At 30.5% G+C, this 24,580-nt stretch overlaps 1 protein-coding gene across 2 annotated transcripts in view; it reads left to right on the top strand.

Annotated features, from left to right (window-relative positions):
• The first annotated feature begins 3,242 nt into the window (after positions 1–3,242).
• The window catches only part of LOC129911197 (LIM/homeobox protein Lhx1), a 92,960-nt gene continuing 71,622 nt past the window's right edge, over positions 3,243–24,580 (top strand). The window contains exon 1 of one of the 2 annotated variants that reach the window (XM_055988914.1): positions 3,243–3,941. In XM_055988914.1, coding sequence (XP_055844889.1) covers positions 3,899–3,941 — 43 coding nt within the window. In that variant the 5' untranslated portion in view covers positions 3,243–3,898. The remainder of the gene's footprint in view (positions 3,942–24,580) is intronic. The other variant, XM_055988913.1, reaches the window with a different exon arrangement.

Genomic DNA, 24,580 nt, shown 5'->3' with positions numbered 1-24,580 from the left:
TGACTCAACCAGCTAAAAACAGTATACATTTTTGACAGCCGAAAATTTATTTTTTCACCTCAATTCTTGTGAAAATTTCGTTATGGTTTTCGCTTTTCAGTACGCTGCTGTAGAGAAAAATTTCTAATCATGTTGAGAGTTTTCACTCATTTGTCACTTATTTTGGCACACAACTGTCAAATGGCTTTGCCATAATATTGACAAAGAATGAGAAAAGGTTCATTTTTTATGGTGTCTTGCAATTGTTTGAAAAACAAAAATGATGAAACGTAAACACAACCAAAATAAAAATGGTAAAAAAAAATGGCAAAAATACTGTCAAGTTGCCAGTCGTGTTAATCCGGCATTAGTTTTTATTGTATTGGGCATTTTTCTTCATTCAAGAGCTGGGTTGAAGATTTTTTATTTTTAGTTAATTTACATATTTCTTGCTTAAAAACTTATTTTCTGATGTATCTATTTGTAAATTTTCTGAATTTAACGTGAGTTACCATGGAATTGCCCTTAATTTTACTATAACAATTTTGAACATGAACTTGGAAGATTTGATGAAAGACATGTAAAAACTAATACTTTTTTCATAATAATGACGCCTTAAACTAAACATATTTTCCTAGGGGCCCCGCAAACTTAGTATCTCACACGCTTTAATTTGGCCTAGCGCCGCCTCTGTCCAAGGCCAGACAAGAAGAGCATCTATGGAAGTATAGATACCGATCCAGCCAGATACCAACGCTTTTTCCAACAATCACCAGATTCCACCATTTTGTTCACGTATGCCTTAAGAACCTATCCAAGGGTGTTATATAGCCAATATTCGTAACATGATAACGTAGATAGAAGTGGTGAAGGAGGTTTGGTTTTCAAAGTTATGGTTCGAGCAAATGCTCGCATGCAGCTTGTAGGTACACTTGCTAGAAAACAGCTCCCACCCCCTCCAAAAGGAGGTCTCCTTTCAAAATGGTTTCGTCTGCCTTCCGAATACGAAGTATTTACGCCTCTGGCTCTCCAAAACTCTCTGAAGCTTATGACAGGGATGCTCGTTTTTGATCATTACGTGTAAAAATCTTATTAATCTCCAGAAACACTAGAATAAAAGGTCTGAATTTTCTTGTTACGTTACAAACCATAGAACGAAATAAACACATATCTGTGGCCGCCAATAACTTTGCAAAGTGTTTAGGTTTCCTCCGAAATGCAAGAAAATTGTCTCCAAAGTTGGATGTTTCTGTTAAATTTGATCGCTACTTCTACAAAAAGTGCTCAGATGAAGTAACTACTTGTTACTTCCCTAAAAAGATTACATAATTAAGTGCATATTGATACCTTAGTGCATCTTTGAATGCCCATCAATTGATCTCTAATGCAAACTTCGGACGTACAATCAAGTTCAAAAATTGTGGAATGCAATACTCGCTTCTATGTACGTTATTATCAAAAACAATGTTAGTAAGTACCTGTTCGCATGGAAATCACAATAAGAATGAGCACCCACTTTATTGTAAAGATAGTACCAACAGCCAACATGACTATATCATAGTTTTCTTATCATACCAACTACAGTCTTGATGTTCTTGATAAGATTGTAGGTAAGTTGAGTACCTATTTATCAACATACCTACGTCTTAAGTAGGAACACACACTTTTTCAAATTCACACTTAACGATGACATATTAAAATATTTTTATGTTGCAGACCAAACTAACATCATTTTTATCATAATGTTTCACAGCTACCTGCTTACACATTTTACTTCAAACATAAATAGGTACCATTCACTTCGTCTTCGTTCAGTTTAAAATTTTTATAGGCTTATATTATTTTTGGAATATAAAAATGAATCTTTCACTGAAACCCTATTCAACAAGGTACAAAAGTACCTACCTTCAAATATTAACTTCAAGCTATGAATAAAATAGTAAAGAGTAGGTCCTTCGATAAGTCCTTTTTAGAAACCCTTCAAAGGTACTATACTCAATTTGTTGACTTATAAAACACTACCTACTTCATTGGCACCCATTACTCTTTAAGGAAAACTCTTAAACATTTCTACCGCTTATACCAAACAAAAGCCCCTAGAATTGTCATCTTTCATTTTTTTTGTTACCGCAAAAACATCAAAGTGCTTTTGTTTAACCATCCCTTTTGGTACAAAATGTCACCACACTGTCAAAAAAAAAAAAAACAAAAATTCTGACAGAAGGCCAACCGCACTTGTTTTCATTCATCCGCAACACAAAACAACCTCTTCTTTATCACAACAACAAAAAAACCCCACCATAACCATATTCAACCAAAAAGGTGTCCAACAGCAGCAGCAACAGCCAGCTATCAAAACCACCTCCAATATACCTATACTATACCATCAACATTAACCTCACAATCAACCCTACTACCGCCGCCGCCACTAGCACCACACCACACTAACCAGTATCCAGAGTTACCACGACCAGTTCCCAATATCCAATGCCAACCAAAAACAAAAACAACAACAACACTTCTCTATCTTTATCCAAACAAAACAAAACTACCAGTTTAAGTGTTGCCTTCTCAGTGAAACACACAAAACAAATAAACAGACAGAACTCCACAACAACAACAACAACAACAACAACAACAACAACAAAAATCTGAAGAAGAATCTTCCAAGAAGTAAAACAGATAAAAGAATTGCTTTTTTTTTGTTTTCCTCTTTTTTATTTCTGCATGACATCAAATCCCAACGACATCAATGGAAATACTCAACCATCACTAGGGCAAACGAATTCGAATATGAACAACCAACATAACAAGTCGTCCTGTCCTGACACACCACCACCAAACAGACCCTTAACCATACTCACTCTTCAACACACACATACTCGAGCAAATTCACCTCATTCATATTCATCTTGCAGCTTATTCTTTATAAATGTATTGCACACTCATTGTCAAGGAGGCGTTGTAAACGCTTTCCATTGGTTAATATCGACTTGAGGCAAAACTAGTTGACAGTTGCTTAGCAACGCCCAGGGTCACACAATCGACGATTGCGTACTGCGAGCTATGTTCAAATGTCATGCACCGACTCCATTGCTGATTTTTATCTACTATCTCAGTTATGGTTGATAAAGAAGAGTACAGCATGAGTTTGGAAAGAGGGAAGGGATAGGTGAACACACCCCACCATTATAGTGTAGAGGGCGCTACTGGCGGCGAACCAACAGAGCGCGGATGACAGGTAACTGATTTCACCACCAAGCGACCAGTCAATAGTCATTGCTTGTCGTTTGACGTTTGTGGTGTGTGGCGAGAAAGTTTTATACGTCGCTGTTGTCGTCGTCGTTGCTTCGATTTATTTTTGTTCTTCTCTACTCTACTCGTACGAAGAATAATATTCGCGTATCGTCGTTTGTTTGATCACATTGTTGATGATTTCGAATCACGCATTTCGGCGAGTTTTATAACATTACGTAAAAGCTATACTTCGTCGGACTGTCAAAAAAAATATCGGATTACATACAAAATAAAGAAATTTTAGTGAGTGAGGTGAATTATAATTATAGATATTATTCTATTCCACCATACCTATGCCCACATAACACCTTAAAGAAGCATAAAAGGATTAAGTTTTTTTTTTTTTTATTTTTAACCTGGAACGTATAATTATTCGCAAATATAGCGATAAGTTCCAAAACAGTGCGAATCCTACTACGAGTGAAACAACATAATTAATTGATATAATTTATATACCTACGAGTGTGGTGTATAATAGATCAAGCAAAACAAGTGTTTACACGTGATTTTCAAAATTCTCACCGAAGTATCTAAAGCGCCCCTTGGGGCTGTCGCACTGGCGTCCTATTTGGGGGACGGTTATTCCGCCCTCGGTGCACGAGCTCCACCGGTAAAGGATCTAATGGCTTTCGGATCGGTTTTACAACATAACCAACACAATATAGGTAAGGTAGAAGAGTTATATCTACTACTACTACTTATTTGACAGCTAAAAAGAGTAATGTCAAATGTGTGTTTGGGGGGGGGGTCCTCTTCTGGCAACCCATTAAACCGACGATATAAGTATATACATAATGTGCAATACATATGTAAAAATCGAAATTGCAGAGAGATTGGTGGGGCTAAAATTTGAAAATATGGTGTTCCCCTTTAAGTGCAATGGGTATGCCTCTACCCCGACCTCCCCTTCTACCAACATTATATTGTTAAAGTGATGCTTATTTGAAGGTTTATGTTGTATATGTGTGTCATTAGCAGTTTTAAATCTTTAAACAAAACTGCAATGAGTTTTTTTTTTATAGACATTCAATTTTGACAGTGACAGGAGTGACATAAAATAAGTGTTTGTATTGTTTTTACCGCTGCTGCCAATTTAATGAGAAGAATTGTGTCAATTGGAAGTTTTTTTTTTTTGGTTCAAACAAAAAAAAAAAAACAAACGGATATTTTAGGTTTTCTAATCATCAAGATTTATAAAATAGTTAATACCTTACTGCTAACTGTATACCCAGAAATAAATTTCTTACAGCTACCTGTCAAATACTTAAGTAATCTTGGTAGCTATTACCTACGGAAAAAATTTGCCTGATAACATTTTGCCGACGGGTCTCAGGAAATAGAAATACACTAAGTAATATATAACTGGTAGCTTAAATTTTTGTGTTTACCTGAACTTAAAAGTCTTTATTGTGTCTACGAGGCCTCATTATATCAGTAAAATATGAACTTTCGACTGAAATCAATAAGATACTTACCTCTTCTCTTTGAAGAGAGAAATTCAGCAGCACAAGAAGTTGGCTGAAGTTTAATTTTCACACTCAACATCCGATGTCATAACTTATGAATGCGTTTATAGCAGACAAAAGAACACAATCGCAGCTGTCATATTTAAGCTACTACAGCACCTTATAATAGTTTCAGTTCCAAAGTGTAAAAGTTCAATGAGAACTCATTGATACATATTGTTATTCAAAAAAAATTTTTTTTAACTTCAACTTGAAAAAAACTCATCTAAATTTTGTATTAGAAATTTATCAGTGATCAGTGATTCTGTCGACATATTGTTATTCTGAATTTCATCCTCATTGAACGCAAATTATATGAAACAAAAAAGTAATCAAACGTACATTTTTATTGATAGTACACAATTTTACTAACAAAAAGGTGCGATACCAACAACTATTTGAATTCGCTACAAATACCTTATTCAGAAGTCCATATGCAACGGAATGAATTTCTAACTATACAAAACACAAACAACACTTAAATGGGTGGTAAAAGAGTGCATGTTTGTAAAATGTAACACTTAAGTTTCTTAGCATTGATCGCTTAAGTGTCACTTAGTCTAGGAACCCAGTGAAACTGGACTTTATCTAGAAATGTTTGTGTATTATTATTATCAAACAGCTTTATTAAATGAAACAAAAGTACCGATTTACAGTGTAACAGTAATAAAAACTGCAACATTTTGCCATTTATGATCGTATGAATAAAGTTTGAACTTGCTTAAAAATGGACGATATTTTGACAATCCGCTTTTTTTTCTGCTTGACATTAGTTGTATCAATTTATTAAAAAAAACCTATTGATTTTCGAGTCTGGTCTAATAAAATGTTAAAATAGTTTGAACCCGAACCATTCAATCAATTACGCATTATTTTTTTTCACTGACTCTGACTGATGGTCACTGGGACTGGGCCCAGTGGTCATCAGTATTTAAATAGTGGGAAAACTTGCTGTGAGGAGGAAAAATTTAATTATTACACTGGTTAACAAAATTAAACTTTTTTTTGTTGCCGAAACAAAAATATACTTTTCTGAAGGTTTTCAGTATGCTGAACTCGAATCTGAAGTCAAACAAAATTAATCAGCTCCCGTTTATGAAATATTAACGTTAGAAAATGCAGTACTTCGGACCTTATTCTTTTATATAAGGAAAATTGTTTGATCATATTTAGTAAAGGTTTTTATAAGAACTATTTTCCACCTTTTTAAATCTGTTTAAATCATTTCGATATCTTTTTCACTGCCCGAGATATCTTCAGTTGTTTGGTATTTTTATAAATTTTATAACGCCATTATCTCCTTTATGATATATGAAGCCAAACCCACTTACTTCATTTTAAGATATCTCGGGCAATACAAAAGATATTGAAAAGATTTAAACAGGTATCGAAAGATGAAAAATAGTTATTAGATATGGTCAAAAAATTTTCCTTATAAAAAAGAATAAAAAAAAACGTTTTTTTGCATTTTATAACGGTAATATTTCAAAAACGGGAGCTGATTTGTTGTTTCTGAGTTCGGATTCGAGTTCAGCACATCGAAAACCTTCAGAAAAGTATATTTTTGCTTCGGCAACAAAACCCTGGTAAACCAGTGTTATTAATCGATCAACAGTAGCTTATTTTTCATAGCAACTATAATATATTTAAAGCTAATTTAATGTCAAATTTTGCATATCTCTGAACATATTTCAAAATTTTTACCATAAGTGATGAATGGATTTCGAATTTAATAAATTTGCCAATTAAACAGAGGTTACATACATTTGCAGATAATTTAAATTTGAGTTTGAATTTTGCCGTCGCGTCGGCGTCGGAAACATTTTTTTGTTTGTGCTCATGAAAACCCATATTTGGCACTCGCTCCAAGAAGCTTTTAACAAGTGCATGTGCTGAATATTGATATCAAGTGCATGTTTTTGTTATTATTAACGCAAAACCAAATGTTGGATTGAATGAAGAAATGCGCACTAAAAGCAAAAGCCTGCCTTATTATTAGGTACTAGAAAATTAATGGACGGTTTGCATTAAAGTGGAGAATGGGGTTTTAAAATGTACTTTTATATTCTGGAAATAGAACTTGATCGTACCTATAAATCAAAAATTAAAGATAAAAGAACAGATTTTGATTTTGGAATGAGGCTCAAATTTTTTATAGCACTAATAAACGGCTCTTAAGAGTTCTTATCTTTAGTGGTCGACACAATTAATAAGTTGTATGAGCCCTAAAAATGTTCACCATTGTGATCTTCTTAAGTACCGGCATTAGACACGTATGTGTTATGACACTGATTAAAATGTAAGGCCTTTCTTGCTTTCTTCAAATTTTAATCCACACGGTTAAAAATTCTGGAGTATTTTTTAATACAGCTCTTGTATTAAAGCAATTTTCAATACAAAAAATATTACATTTAAATACTTGCAATATATTAAAATTATTTTTAATCTTTTTTGTATTAAATTTCAATATTTAAGTATTAAGTTAACTTGTAATACAAAAATTATTAGAAAATAACCTCCATGGGTTAAATTCTTATCTTGTATTGAATTTTAATACCGCTGTTTTAGATTTTAATATTTTGTATTACATTTTAATATAATTGTATTAAAATATAATAAAAATTTATTAAAAACTAATATAAAAAGTTTTAAATTGTAATACAAGAATATTAAATTATAATCAAACGACAGCAGCAGCCATTTTAAAAAAAGAAAAAAATCCATTGCTTGAGGTACCTTTTTTAAAAAAAATTTGAGTCAATAATTGTAAATTGGTACTAATTTGAAGGCGCTTTGTGTTTTTTCGAAGCAAAATGCATACATTGCAGAAGAATTTTGATCGGCACTAAGATTTTACATGCCATAGTTTGTGAAACAGATAAACTAGAGAAAATAATATCACCATTATTATATTATTTATGATTAATATTTACTTTCAGTAATGAATTTTGGAAAAAGAATCTACTTTATATACATTTTGTATTGAATTGAAATATTTTTGTAGTATCTTTTAATAAAATTCTTACTAGAAATTAATATATAAAAAGATTAAATTTTAATATGCAATACTTGATATTTAATACATTTGGTATTAAATTCTAATAAAAACTGTATTATTTTTTAATACAACTATATTAAATTTTAATACATTTTGTATTAACTAAAAATTTTAATATTTCTCATGTATTAAATTTTAATACAATTCTGGTGTAGACCTATATGTAACCCAAAAAGTATTAAAAAATACTCCAGAATTTTTAACCGTGCAAGAATAAACCTTGGAGTTACAAATGTCTCTTTTGATAAGTTCATTCAAGTTAAACTCATAAAGTAATTTATAGCCGCGGTCCTTTGTACTTAACTTAAGATTTTTAATGAATGAAGCCTAAAAATAAATTAAGAACCTGCGCATGTATAGTTAGTTCTTGATTTAAATTTTTATAGAGTTTCATAGTTTTTCCAATTTATTTCGTATAAAATGAGTTTAATTTTGTACTCGTTTCATCAAATCACAAACAACAAGAAAAGTGATTCAAATGAAAATTTTATTTAATTGCAATTCTCACGATTTCTTGAAATATTGTAAACGATTTCCATAAAAAAGATTAATTTTTTTTAAAAGGGGGGGGGGGGTGGGGGGCAAGGCTTACAAAATTCACACCCGTCCACATTGCCCATTTTTCCCGATTTTACCCTTTTTGAAATCCGAAAGTAAAGATGTTTACACAGAGAAAAAGTAAAGGAAAGATAACTATACTCCTGTTATATCGAACTTTATTTCTGTTCAATTTAACTTTATTGTGATTAAATATACTGGAACTATTATTCCTAGCGTTATATTTTCCTAGTCAAATTCAATCTTTTAAAATTTTCATCTCTAAGATGTGCTGATAAAGTTTCAGTAATAGTAATAAAAAGTCATACACCATTGTATTTAGGGGCTTAAAAGCTAGTTTCGCGCACCGAAAAAAAAAAACATTTACAAAATTCTTTTTGCGAGGAACAGAAAAAGCCTTAGGTATTTTGTTCAAATAGGTAGATCTGTACCTTTTTTTAGATAATACTTACCCATGATATTGAAGTATATGCTTTTAAAATAAAATACAGAAAACATAATTGGTAAATATGTATAAAAGGAAACGTTTGATGGAAAAAAGTTATCAAGTTTTTTTTAAATATCAACATTATACATATCTTTATTAGTTAAAGTTTTTCCATAAACTATTTTATTTTTAATTACTGCACAACATATCGCTATTGTCGTTTCGTCATTATACAAACCCGGATATTTGTAAAACTTCTACCAATCTTCTACAAAACAACAAAAATTCTGATGCTAAGACGAGTATCTATAAGATTAGATCCAAGAAACAGCCACTTGTTGCACACACCCTTCCTATATAACAATTGATTTGAGAACCTCTTCTTCTTACTATTCGCCATTTAAACCGCTCATCTCTTAACAAAAGCTCTTAGACAAGCATTATTTCTGGGAGGTACACTTTCATGGTTTATAAATTTATAGCGCTATCAAAGTGCTGGGTTAACCAAGACAACGATCGACAACGGTCTTCTGTCGCGTCTCAACAAACTATGCCACACAATATGACCAGCACAGCTTCCCTATACAATACTTTTCCCATCGACTTGGCGAAGAACAGAGGGCTTGAAGATCTAAGCTAGAAAGCCACTGATGCGCTCCCAATAAGAACTCATCCCACAAGGTAACAATAATTTATTATGATATAAATGTTCATGCCTGGGATACTGGACTGGACTGAAGACTGGACTGAAGACTGGACTGTGCGGTCCATCGGTGCTGTTCGTCGCCATCGTCATCATCGTCGTCTTCTTTTGTAATGCAGTTGAATGGTTATAGAATTTGTTCCAAGCCAAAAGAAGCCTCTGAATAGACACTCAACATAACCAACCATGTCTTGGTGTGCAGTAAATTATCATAGATCGTCAGCACTCGAGGAGTAATGATCTTTCGTTGGCACTGCTGCTGTTGCTGCTGATGTTGATGCTGAGTATGCAATTCCAAATGCAAGACGCAAGATTATGAGGATTTTCGCATTGTGCAATTCATGCGGTTCCATGTGGCTCCTTTGTGCCACAAGGATATTATGGGATTGTAATCTCACTGCTTACTGCTGCTGTACTTGCGCTCTGTTGCCAGTTCATTTGCACGGTCTTCGACGTTGGTTGCAATTTGTTCTATTCGCACACTGAGACTACGTTTGGTTATAGAAAAAAAAAGTAATGGCGGCCATAAAAGTGAATAAATAATTTTCTATGCCCTTTGACTTGAAAATCTTGAGATTTGAAAGATGTGCGCAGGTATTTTTTTTTTTTTTTGTAGCTTTTTTTTGCAAACCACGTTGCAAGTTGTATGGTTTCATCGGGTAAAAAATAAAGGAGGGAAATTATTTGCAGTTCGCTTAGCTATCGAATACGCCGAGACACGAGGCATTTATTTTGCTTCGGCTTGCATAATACTAAATAATAATATTCGCCCATAAAAATGAACATGAATAAATAAAAAAAAATAAATGCAAAAAATAACTTTGAGGTTGAAAAATTACTTTCGTGAGGAATAGTTGTTATATAGACATGGCCATAGAAATAGATATATACTTTACCTGCAGCTAAAGTTGATGATAATAGTATTTGGTAGCAAAATTCTTCCGAAAGTAGTAAACACTAGAAGGTGGGGTCATAAATATTTTAAAGCTCGTAAATGTAATTCAAAACTCTTTTTCTGTTTTCATTGCTTTTTACCTACCACAGTGAATATTTTGTTTAACTTTTGTCAGATCAATATTGTACAGGAAACTCAAATAACTTTTCATCACGGTTGTTATTCATTTCCATAGGGGTCTCTTTGTTGATAGGTGGGCGGACAAAAATGTTAGCTTTTATGAGATCTGCTTCCATTGAAAAAGCCACTGAACTTTAAATGGTTCAGAAATATAAGTGTTTCCTATTCAACAATTAATAGGGACGGTTAATATACAATATAATATACATAAGCGTCCAAATTTAAGAAGTTTACTTGCTAAGAATTTTTTAAGAAGAATTATTTAACGAATATTAAAGTTCATATTGAGTAGATAAAAGGCGAAAGTTTAATTTCCAGTTTATTGTTGTATTTTCATTGCTAAAAACTAAAAATATTTTTGCTTGATATTTCAATTCTCTCAATGGAAGCGAGTTACTTTATTTCAAGCCTTTATTTTCATCTACGATTAGTGATCATTTGATCTTTAAAAAGTAAGCACAGCTCATATTAAATAGTCACACCCGTTACAGGAAAAATCTGTTCCTAATTCGCTTTAAGGTTGTAACGTATTTAAATATATGTATATGCAAAATTTAAGCATTCAATAAATTAATAATGTACTATTTTTGTTTTTCAAGAAAAATCACTCCCGTTACACAACTGCTTTCAGTACAATTTTGTGTTGACTTATATCACCTACTTAAAATTTCTATTTGCTTTGTTTTTTTTTTCAAAGATAGTTTACTAACAGAATGCAAAAGTTTAATTAATTAACTTGTAAGTTACAAATTGATTCCGAAGTCCTGGCGGAAAAACGTTATCTTGGGTGAAGCATAAAAATGATGTTAATTTGGAAATAGCAAGCCATAGCAAAGCTACTGTAAAATTGATGTTCGGTTAAACCAAATGTATGGAGTTAATATCAGTTGGTTGTTTTTCCCCATTGTTCATGAAAAAGGAGCAGTACCAAGATGAGATTGGATTAGATTGGTTGTAAAAAGAATTTTATCTATAAAAAAAAAAAATTATCAATTACCCAATCGATTGTTTTAATTTTTAAATGAACTCGAAGAATTTCAACGAAACCAAGATCTTTAAAGGACACTGGACTGGATTCAACTCGACGCACAGATTTTTATTTAATGCGATATCAAACATAAGGTACCTATCAAAATTGCTCTACTTTTTTTTTGCACTTTTCAAAGTGTTTCTTTCTAAATAAAATTTGCTGATTTCCAATCTTAGCAGTTTAAAACTTGAAATTCAATTTTCGTCCTTTTCTAAGTGAACCGAGAATATTTTAATTCTTATACCATTCTCGAGTTTAAGATGCATAAAATAAGTTAAATGACAAGCAACCATATTTTCCTATTCCTAATAAATTATGACACGGTCTTAGTTTATTTTAATTTCATAGTCAAAATAAAATACAATTATTATGAATATAAAGGGTTGGTGTGTCAAGAATATTGTTAAGAACGTTTTATTATTTTTTTGGAACATGTGGCATTTTTCGAGGACTGCAACCACATTAACCAACTAATAGAAATTAGTTGGTGATAGTCCTTTTTATTAATTGTACGTTTAATTAATTGACCAAGTTTGGCAAATGTAAATGCTAAAAATCAAATACAGGATATTTCTTAGTAATTTTTCCTCAGTGTTTCTAATTATATTTCCACACAAAATTGGACTATAGGTATTTTAGATTTTTTGCAATATTTTTCTTTTGTTGGATAAATTCTAAAATTTTTTTCTTAAAATGTTACAAGGATTATATCATCACTTGTGTTTGCAAAAAATTTGTTAAATATTTTGTATTTATAGTGAGAAAAAAATAACATTTTGTAAACAAAGGAGGATGTTTCTAATTATTTTGCCACCACTGTATCTCGAGGAAAAAAATCTGAAATGTTTGTGATTTTAGTTAGACAGCGGTGATTGGATTGTTTCGGGTGCTACACTTGAACATATAAACTGATAGTTTTTGATAAATTATCATATAAAAACTATGTTTAATTTAACACCTTTCATCTAGTCTTTTTTTTGACAAAGTTATGATATTTTAATGATATGTACTTAAATTAAAGAGGATTGATAAAAGAGGACACGTTTCGGGCGTTACTTGAAGCAGGGGCGTATACAGGTTTTTTTCTTGGGGGGGGGGGGGACATGCCAAAATTTTTTTTACAAAAGTTTTGGTAGTAGGCATAAACTTGAAAATGTGCTATTTAAATTAAAAATATTAAAAATATTAAAATTTGTTTGTTTTGCATTTCGAATCGAACAGTTCCGAAGAGTTCTAAGAATAACCAAACAAAAACGTTGTGTGATTCGTTTGCTTTTATTTGTTTAGCCTTAAATCTTCACCAATTAAGACCATCCTGTCCTTAAAATACAGTGTAATGTACAAGTATGTACTTCGATTGAATAATTTGCCTTTAAACAACTCTGCATTGTTTTCCGATAGTCCAGAATTATTTTACAAGTTTAAATAAAATCTTTTTAGTTTAATAACACTGATAACTTTCGAATTAATTGTCTTCCTGACCTCAGGCAAACGAATCGCAAGGTTTTGCAAAAAAAAAAATTGCATTTGAAAATACATTTTTTTTTTTTTAATTTTGATTTTTTTTTCTTTTAAGACGATACAGGATTCAAGTACCTCTGTCAAAATAGTAAGGACAAAAAAATATTTTTGGCGTAACAGAAAATATTAAACAAAATTATGCTATACTCTGTCCGATAAAAATTGGCAGTACAGGGAAGGTAGGGCATTTGCCTCTCACTTTGCTTCACGCCTTCTGGATATGTCTATCACATAAAAAAGCTCACTTAGCGATGCCGTATTATCAAAAAAAAATGTTTCGAAAAGGTACCAGCGTTACCATTTTGTCAGTAAAATTTCACAAAAACGAAAAAAAAAAATAAATTTTTCGTTTAACACCAAAATAACAAATAAAAAATTCACTCATTTAAGACGCAGGCCGACCCCACGCATGGGTACAAAATTTTGCCTGTTGAAATCCTAAAATGCATGTTAAAATGTTGACATTAACTGTTTTCCTACATACACAAAATAAAAATCAAATAGCCACCAACACCACGACAACACATATGCTTTTTTTCGTTCAAAAAGCTTGAAAAAAGCATTAATCCTGAAAGCTCTTTCAGAAAAATAATAGAAAAAGGAGTAGTTTATGAAGGAAGTTTACCAATGGTAACTCTTATGTATTGTGAATACTTTTAATAAACAGCTTTTACATATGATTGAGTTTCATTCTGCCACAGATCGTGAGGCAGATCTGTCATAGGAGGGCGTACTTCGCTTAATAAAGAAATAACAACAACAATGCCATGGCACGTCTGTGGTGTTCTTGTGTGTTTCAGGGGCATATTTTTCGTAAATTGCTTTTTAGCAATCGTTAGGTCCCATTGTTTTTGAAAAAGCTCTCCCATAAGGCCTGTACTGCCAATATTTATCGGACAGAGTATAGTTTAGATATTTTTTCGAAATTTCAAACGGCATTACTAATTAAAAAAATGCTTTAGATCACTTACGAAGGATTTCATAATATTCGGCTCTGATTTAATCAGCTTTCAGGTGTTTATCAGCGGTTTAAAATATAAAACATATTCAGTTATATTTATTAGTTTTTCTTAAATCGATTTTCGAGATTATTTTAAGTGACCTAAGCTTGCTTAAATATTTAATTTGCCTTAAGAAGAGGTTGCCTATATTCTTATCTATTCTCGGTTTAGTCAAAATTAAAAAAATTATTTGGATTTTAAATCCATACAAAGCTCTACAGCACAGCTTAACTTGTAGCCTATCAATGCCTTATATTATCGAACGAATTAAAATAATCCTAATCCAGCATAGCGTTCGCTAAAAATATGACCACATCCCCAGATATGGCAAAAATATTCGGTTGAATACCAACAAATTTTTTGACTTTTCATTTTCGTTCTTGTTCTAAAACTTCGACATTTTGAAAATCATCGTACTCAAAAGAATTAAGTAGAACACAACAATTTCTTGTTTAAGTTTTGAGTTCTTGGGGGGGGTCATGACCCCGTGACCCCCCCCCCCCCCTGTATACGCCTTTGACTTGAAGTAATCATTTTGTATTATTTTTTTTTTTTTTTTCAACATGAAATAATGTTTTGGCTACATAACGACAAAATTTTATTTATCTGCTTAAATACTGCTAAGGGCGTCAACATTTTTTGTATTGAGTGGATACAATTTAATTTAGAGTAATTTTTGGTTAAGTTAAAAAACAAATGGAACCCACATAGAGAAAAATTAGGCACTTTAAACCAAGGTGATGCTTTTCTTAAAATTATATTTTTATTATAATAAGATTTCTAATAAAAATTAATTCAATCCGTTTAAAATCTCTTAAAATCTCTTAAAATCAAAATGAAATTCATTTTCTTTTAATAAGAATTTTCTTCTTAGAAATTTTTAGTTTTCTGGCTAAGAATGAAATTATTTCTCATACATTTTATATGCGCATTCTTATTGAAATAAAAAGATTAAATAAAACTAAAAGGATGTTCACGTTAATTTAAAAGGATTCTTTTCTTTCTTGTTGGTGGATATATTTTGCAAGATTTGTTTGAATGCAAGTAACTTAGAATTGTCCACTTATTTTAAGATAACATAAATACATTTCGCCACCTGAATTTTTCGAATGTAAAAGTTTTTTTAAAACCTACCGGCAAAGCTGTTTTGTACTAAGCTGCAAATAGCATTTGTAAACAAACAAATTGTTTTTATTTCCACAATAAAAACGGTAATATAATAACTAAATTTTTATTGAATAAAAACTCCCACAATAATGTTTGTTTTCGACAATAATACAAAAAAAAAAAAAAACGAAAACAAAAACAGACATAATTCTTCAACCATAAATCATTGCCATTAAATACTTAACTCCTACCGATTGGAAGTCAATTTAACTACCCGTTTTTAATTACTACTTGTTTTATTTTTATGAGTTCTACTTTTTTTTTTTATCTTTTTTCCAATCAAATCAATAAAATTACCTTATTCAGCATTCAGCAAATCAAATTTAATAAATAAGTAAATCAAAATCAAAGACATAACAGAGAAACAAACACAAAACCAAATCAAACCTTTTTATTGCCTAAAGTTAACAAACATTTATCTACGCACTCTTTACATTAATATTTATACCAAAATCAAAAAAAAAATTTATAAATTACCAGATGACAATCTTTATGGCTAATCACGAATCAAATATTTTATTGAGCTGTTTATGGTACTTAAATTTTTGTATCTCTTCAGCTCTCGGAGTTTGAAAAAAAAAAAATAAATAAAAGGTATGGCAGGGGCAAACTCTTCAAGAAGACCGCGTGCGGCATTAATAAAAACTCCCCGCAGATTCGTTGTCAATTTTTCATAAATTTTTATGATACTTTTTTCTCCCTCGTGTTTGTCCAGTTCAAGACTCTTGTGATGATGAAGGAACGTGTTATTTTGTATAACACTCTTTCAAGAATACCTTTAATAATGATGGCGCGTAAACTTTTCAAAAATAAATAAAAAAAATAATACACAATGGAACAACAACAACAATACAAAAGTCTGCTTATAAAGTAAGTAAGCTTATAAATAAAGTGAAAAGGAAAGAAAAGTGAATTAGTGACTAATTAATTAGACAGTTGAGTCTGCGCACAGTCCTTTCCACGGTCACAAATTTTGAACATTCAATTGTCATAAAAGAAGAGCTGGATTTTTTCGTGGCTCTCTAAATACGACTTAAGAGCAGGCCATCTAGAGAGGTAGGTGTGTATAGTTTTGTTGTAACAGCTGAGACTCCTTTTTGGTGATGACAATAATGAAGTTGACCGCGATTGCGGCATTCGGTGCATCTTACAATCGTGGTTGCCAATGAAGAAAATTTAACAATCCAACAAAATTTTCACGTTTTTTTAGTTGACGAGGATAAAAGTTTGGTAAAACCTAAAAGGTCTTGAGTTTTTATTAGAGAATATTTCCATCAATAATCGTTTTTAAATATTTTGGATTTTAAGACAAGTAATCAAGCAAAATTTTACAAATTTTTTTAAATATTTTTTTAAAGAAATTTCAACTTCCGAAAAAATTGATTAGTGTTAAAGTTTTACAAAAGCAAAGAATCGACAAAATTTAAGAAAATATATATTTCAATTTTTTTTTTTTTTCAATTGAATTTTATCAAAGTTGGCAACCATATTTGCAGCATTCAGTCCAGATGACCGCGACAAATTGATTTGGCCACGGATATCCAATAAAAGAACCCACAAAGAATGGAGGTCAATATAATGACGCGTGTAATATTCGAAAAATTGTAGCTGACCACGATCTGAGTGAGAACTTTGAAGTTGCATAGAAAAAAAGATTAACATCGAATCTTGTGAAGTTTTTGCTTCCAATTCCATACGCTGCTGTCGTGAATGCAAACATCTGTGTATTGATACTAAATTATATTGAATAAATTGGGAAACCTTTTTGTGTGATAACTATAAATAAATTACAAATTTGTCGGGATTTCCAGGACCTCCCTAACATTTGTTTTCGATTTTTATTTTTTGGTGTTAAATGGGCGTCCATTCTAACACAAAAAGTAATAAAGTACGAAGGAGTTTGAGTGTCATTCATATGTGTGTGTTTGTTGAATTAATCATTTTGTTATATGAAAGACAGTTTGAAGTGGAAATTATGTAATGTGACACTTTGTGCGCCGCCAGAGGCAATTTCACACACACAGAAGTCGGCGGCGGCGCACTGTTGTCCAAAATGACTTATCTCGTTGCAAAAATCATAACTTTTGAACGGATTGAGGTAGCGGTACAGTTTTTTTTTTAATTTGAAGGAAATTTCCAGGGCTGTTACACCAATGAATTTCAAGAAAATTGTTTTACAGGGTGTTTAGGAATCATCGGCCGAAAACCGATTTTCTTAAAAAAAAAATATTTAAATTAAAATTGGTATGCCATTTTGTAGAAATCACTAATTCACATCTAAAAAAAGTTCAGATTACACTTTTCCATGATATTACGATTATAGAGAATGCCAAAAAAGTTGGTCCCGGAAGTCCGTCTGTCTGTCTGTCTGTATAAGGATCTACAGCCTAAACGGATGGACCGATTGACTTCAAATTTGGTATGTAGCATTTTTTGGAGATCCTCCAGAGGGGTTTTTGGAATTAATTTTTTTGGGCCAAAAATAACGGTACTTGTCATACACCAATTTCAGTAAAGCTGTAATTGCTCAAAAACGGCTCCAACGATTTTGTTTAAAAAATTCAAATGTAAGTTTGAAAACAAGGTCTATCTTCTAATGAAAAAATTTTTTTTGGAAAATCATTATTAACGGTACCTGCCATAGAACGGTTTTTTTTAAATCCGATATTCTCTGAAACAGCTTATTCGATTTTAACGAAACTTTTTTTGAAGAAGCACTTATATAACTCATATATAGGCCAAAAATAAAATTTCAAAAAAAATAATTTTTGGATTTTTAAAAAAATTTTGAAATTTTTTTTTGAAAAATAAAATTTTCGAAAACGGGACATTGTATTTTTTTGAAATTTTGTTTTTAGATGTGGATTAGTGATTTCTACAAAATGGCATACCGATTTTACTTTAAACATTTTGTTTAAAGAAAATCTGTTCCTTCTGCCTTCATTTTTTTTCAAAGTACAAAATCTCGGCAGTGCGCAAGCATGCGCAGCTAAATATTTTTATTTTGGATCAACAATTGATTGGTACACATACCCTATTCGGCTTAATGCATGGAACCGAATGGATTTTTTACGGTACCTGCCATAAAACCGTTTTTTTTCAAATCCGATATTCTCCGAAACGGCTTATTCGATTTCAACGAAACTTTTTGTGAAGAAGCACTTATATAACTCAAATATAAGCCAAAAATAAAATTTAAAAAAAATAATTTTTGGATTTTTAAAAAAATTTTGAAATTTTTTTTTGAAAAATAAAATTTTCGAAAACGGGACATTGTATTTTTTTGAAATTTTGTTTTTAGATGTGGATTAGTGATTTCTACAAAATGGCATACCAATTTTAATTTAAACTTTTTTTTTAAAGAAAATCTGCTTTTGGCCGATGATTCCGAAACACCCTGTGAAATAATTTTATTGAAATTCATTGGTATAACAGCCCTAGAAATGTCCTTCAAATAAAAAAAAAAAGTGTACCGCTAACTCAATGCGTTCAAAAGTTATGATTTTTGCAACGAGATAAGTCATTTTGGACAACCGTGCGGCGGCAGCGCTTTATCTTCGGAAAGAAGGTGTTAATTCTATAATTAGTCATCTCGAAATAGGTGACAACACAGACGACATAAAAAGGCGGTGTTTTTTTTTTTTACTTTATTTTTTTTTTTGCTGGAAATATGATTGAAGGGTTTTTCTGAAGTTTTTTTTTTAGTTCTTTGAGGTTGGATCAAAGAAGAAGAATATTATGCAGAATATCTTGAGAATGAAATACGTAAATAGGAAAAAAAAAAAACTTTATGTCAATCAGTGCTTCATGTCATTTTTATACTTTATATTAATTTTTTTTTATAAATTAAAAGCAGAATTCAGATTGTTTTCTTAGAGCTTTGATTTAGTTTAGGAAAAGCTTATTCAAAAGAATGAAAATACACATTTTTGAACTTAAAAAATAAAATAATTTTTATAGGTTAACCGATTAAAATGAATTTGTTTGTACAAAAGATCGCAAATAAACTTTTTTGGAACAACATTATTTGTTGAACTTAAAAGAAGATCTAAAAAATTTAATCGAAGTTAAAAAAAGAAATTGAAAAATAAATTTTCAAACTACTTTATTTTAAGCTTACAAAAATGCAGCTCGAGGAAATGACTGATTAGTCATTTCAAGATATAATATTGTCAAAATTAAAATAATAAGTGTCTTAAAAATATTAAAATAACAGTAGCCGTATAGCTCAGTAAAATTTTGCACGTTAAATAAACAATAGTTTTTTATTCGTTGTTTTATAGAGACATTTTTTTTCTAAACTTATACATTTATTAACCTTCAACAATAAAGGATTGTAAAAAATAAATAAATGTAATCGTTTGTTCATGTTTACAGCATAAAATGTTCTCAGTAAAATAGTGAGTAGGACCTACCAATAAAACACGTCTAGTATAGAGATGTTTCCGACTTTTAATTTTTAACTCATTTTTGTCTTACCGCGTTGTTTTAGAGGTAATAGAAATACTGATACTGATTAACTTGGAGCTTAAAAAATACCTGAATGTTCGAAAACTTCTGCATGAATAACGCAATCCACTGTTCATGTGATGGTTTTTTCTCACCCAGCGGTAGTAGGGAAATGCTCTTGATAATTCAAACGCATTTGACAGAGTTTGACATCAAGCTCTCTTGTCAAAAATCTGCGCATTTGCTGTTTCTCGGCGTTTAAATTAAACATAATCCCATATTCAAAACTGCAGGGCTTTTCAGTCAGGTTAGGTGTATAAGGGCAGCATTTTACCGAACATAAAAGAGGAACAACATTTTAGGTAAGAACACGTTGCGTCCCACACGTCTCCGTCAAATCAAACTGTTTGAAGTTGTCACGAGGCCGATAATGTGTAAATATTCAATGTTCAATCAGTATGAGAGTTCTTCATCAACAAAATTGTTTGGCTGCCAGAAAATATCCATTTTTTTTGTTTTTCTTTAAAAACTATCTTTGGAAACAATAAAAGAAATTATTTCTTTTTTTTATATTTTTTCACAAGAATTCATTAAAACTTTTCGGTCAAAGATGCACCTGTCTGATAAAACTTTTATGTTTTACAAAACTGTTTGCTTTGTACTTGGAAACAAATATAAGATAGCACTTATCAAGTTTTTTGGTAATAATTTATGAAAAGTCGGTAGCACTTTTATAATCACAACTTGAAGCTAATCGATTGCTATGATTGTTATTTGCCATTCGAATTACTAGTATGATAAATTTTTCAAAAATAGAATTCGAATCATTTCAGTCTTTATTCCGAATAACACTGTTAGCCAAAAACAAAACAGATTAGTTTGTTTTCACTATATTTATGACAAAATAACAAGAAAAACTTCAAGTGAATTTTATAGTTCTTTAGGATCTATGAAATCTTGTTATTTATAAATGGTAAAAAAATTGAAAATGGAAAATTTAATGTTAACCTTCTGCTGCTATCTTAAAAAATGTATGAGAGAGTCAAACTTTCTCAAGTGGGCCACCTAAAAACGACTTCTCGAATTTGATACTTTTTATTGCATATATTGGAAGATTTATATATTAAAAATAATATTCCAAAGTATTTTTGAAAAATTTCAATTTTGTTAAAAGTTATAAACAAATGAAATTTTGTGCGTCTTTTTGTTAAAATGACTGTATCTCAGTAATGAAAAGAAATTAATGAAATTTGGTACACATATTACCAATTGTATACACAACAATTAACTAAAAAAAATTTAAAAAAAAAACAACAAATTATTAATAAATAATTGATTTTGTTATAAACAATTGCATTTTTTGTAAACTTCTGGAGTATGTAGAAAAACCGTTTTTCTTATATTCGATTTGAAATTTTATAAGCTTTCATTATCTGCAAAAAAATTTTAGTGCAAACCATAAGAAAAAAAGTTATGGACTTTTAAACGTTGCAAAAAATCATTTTTTTTGCAATTGTACAATTAAATTTTGTGGAATTAAAAATATACGCGGACGAAAACCTATTACGTTCTGTAGAGATTGTTACACCAATTACAAAACGGTATTTAAAAATTCCGTAACACCTAAAAAATTAGAACTTAGGGCCAAAAAACGTCAAATTTTTACCAATTTAAGATTTCTTGACTGTTTTAGAAAGAAAACATTTAGAACTTTTCAATAATGTATAAAATATTTAGTTTGGTTTAACCAAACAAAAATAAAAACTAAAAAAATACCGCGTTTGATTCAGAAATAAATATTATTTAAGAATTTTTTTTTTTTTGGTGCAACCAAACCAAATATTTTATACATTATTGAAAAGGTCTAAAACAGTCAAGAAATCTTAAATTGGTGAAAATTTGACGAAGCTAGATTTTTTGGAAGGATGAAAGTCTAAAAAATCAGTTTTTTAACCCTAAGTTCTAATTTTTAAGGTGTTACGGAATTTTTAAATACCGTTTTGTAATCGGTGTAACAATCTCTACAAAACGTAATAGGTTTTCGTCCGCGTATATTTTTAACTCCACAAAATTTAATTGTACAATAGACTGGGCCAAAAAAATAAAATATTTTTTTTTTGAAAGTTACTTCGAAAATCTTGTTCAGGATGATGAAAAAAAAATTTGGTGAAAATTTGAGCCGTTAAAAAAAATTTTAAGAGGTCAACAACGTTTTAAGGTCCATAACTTTTTTTCTTATGGTTTGCACTAAAATTTTCTTTCAGATAATGAAAGCTTATAAAATTTCAAATCGAATATAAGAAAAACGGTTTTTCTACATACTCCAGAAGTTTACAAAAAATGCAATTGTTTATAACAAAATCAATTATTTATTAATAATTTGTTGTTTTTTTTTTTTAATTTTTTTTAGTTAATTGTTGTGTATACAATTGGTAATATGTGTACCAAATTTCATTAATTTCTATGTTTTCATTACTGAGATACAGTTATTTTAACAAAAGACGCACAAAATTTCATTTGTTTATAACTATTAACAAAATTGAAATTTTTCAAAAATACTTGGGAATATTATTTTTGACATATTAATCTTCCAATATATGCAAAAAAAAGTATCAAATTCGAGAAGTCGGTTTTAGGTGGCCCACTTGAGAAAATTTTACTCAGAGCTATTATATCATACTGCAAGCAGTTCCGAAATTTTTGAAACTTTCATTTTTCTAACATCATTCAATTTTCAGGAAGTTTCAGGATTGCTCAAAGAATTTTTGACCTTAAAAAAATCATAACTCCGAAATAATTTTTACACCGATGTATAAATTAGAAATAATAATTGTAAAAACAGATTTTTGGAAGAGCTGGTTTATAAAATGTCTTGAAGTTATTATACATGTCTTGTCTCGTTATTATACAAGTCTTGGATTATTTTTAGAGTAGTCAGGCAATGCGATTGAATTGAATTAGGTAACATTTTTTATTTATTTAAGTTAAAAAAAATTAAGAAAATTGATGTCCATCTCCAAAAATACAAGATTCATTCAACACGTGGTTGATAGATATTTTTTTATGAACAGGTACAAATTTGTGTCTATATGGCGAATATGATAACCGATCAAAAAATCCACCTTGAAAGTAAACAAAAAAAAAAAAAAAAAAAAAAAACAATTTTAAAGACAATGCTTCTTCAGAAAGAAAGAAAAACAAAAAAATATTTGTCAATACTGTTAAACTTTGATATCTTATTTTGAAGTAGCAATGTCATTATCTTCACCCGATAAAATCACAGACTTGGAGCTTTAAATATTCCCTTTATATAAAGGTTCCTCGGGTTGCTATTGCTACCTTATCAATAACACTGATGGTGGTGGTATATACCTATACTGGATTCAGATGTTGAAATGCTGCCGCCTCAGATTGACGAAACGACCGACAACGCGACGGACTTAAAGACACTTTTGAAGGCTCTGATGTTGACTTCCAAAAGGTGTTCACAAGTGTTGTTAGTTAAACATTTCGGAACTGGGTCATGTACACGATCTCCAGTGAATAAAAAAAAAAAAAAAAATAAAGACGATTTGTAGCTCGATTAGCCTCAGTCGCAGTCCACAATAATGTCGAATGCAGATGGTATCTTTGAAATAAAAAAGAAACACATATCTGCCGACCTACGATAATTTTTTCCAATCGGATTTAATGTTTTTTTTTTTTTTTTATTTTTTTGCTTTTCGATATTTGTTTAAAAAAAAACTTATCTTGATCGACAATTCAAGTGTTGTTCGAAATATTTACTTTTTTTTCTGTGTTGTTGTTGTTGTTTATTGAGATAAGGTCTTAAAAAGTTACAAGTCTAGTAACTTCATATAGTTTTTTTTGTATTTGTTTACCCATCAACAAAGTTTTGAACGCATTTTTATACATACGCTTTTCATCGAGATTTGTTGTTATTTTTTGAGTGGTTGTGACAGCCATAAGTCAATATTGGCCAAATCACCGTCAAGTTATTTATATGTTAGGTATTTACTATCTCTATCTCAATAAAAAAAAAAAAAAATGTACTTCAAATGTGTCCATTAAAGTAATCTTTTTATGACTATCTTGAAGGCTTCTGACATTTTTCATGTCTCTCTCGCTACTCAATAAAACTCAACAACTTAATAATCAAGATGAATATAGATTGACTATATAGACTTTCGACTTTGAAAAGGTTTTCTATTATGAAAAGTTAAAAAAATAAAAGATAGTTAAGGTATGCGATCTAGAGTGGATTTAGTACTTTGGTTAAAGATACATTTAAACTAGCATCGAGATTTCAATTGTTTTGTGGCCAAAATTTTAAGTTATATTCCAAAAAATATGAACATGTGATAAACTCTCAGGAAATAACGATTAGAATAGTATGATTTTTGCTAGGAAATCGACACTTAAGCTTTTCAAACTTGTTTGATGAATTTCGCACGTTTGGTGTCAGAACATCATTAGATAACTTTCAAGTTCGCATTTTGCTTTATCAATTTTTGTCTAGCGATTTGACGCTATACAGATATCAGAGAATTTTGAACAAAAATTACTCAAAATCTGATATAATTTTCTATATCCAGTTTGATTTATTATTACCTAAAGAGTTTAAACAATTTCGTTTTTTTGCTTCTATAAAGCTTTATAGAAGCAACATTTTTTGTAGGGTAATGTACTGTTTTTCAGTTTGACCATCAAGTGGTTATATTTTATTCGGAACACCTGGGTCCTTAAAATTTTTATACGAAAACGTGCATTTTTGAGCTTTGCGTAACATTTCAAAGATGTTAACCGCCAA

Source organism: Episyrphus balteatus, chromosome 2 (genome assembly GCF_945859705.1).
Source record: "Episyrphus balteatus chromosome 2, idEpiBalt1.1, whole genome shotgun sequence".
Taxonomy (NCBI): Eukaryota; Metazoa; Arthropoda; class Insecta; order Diptera; family Syrphidae; genus Episyrphus; species Episyrphus balteatus.
Note: the sequence above shows the minus strand (reverse complement) of the source record. Positions and strands in the feature narration are given on the sequence as shown.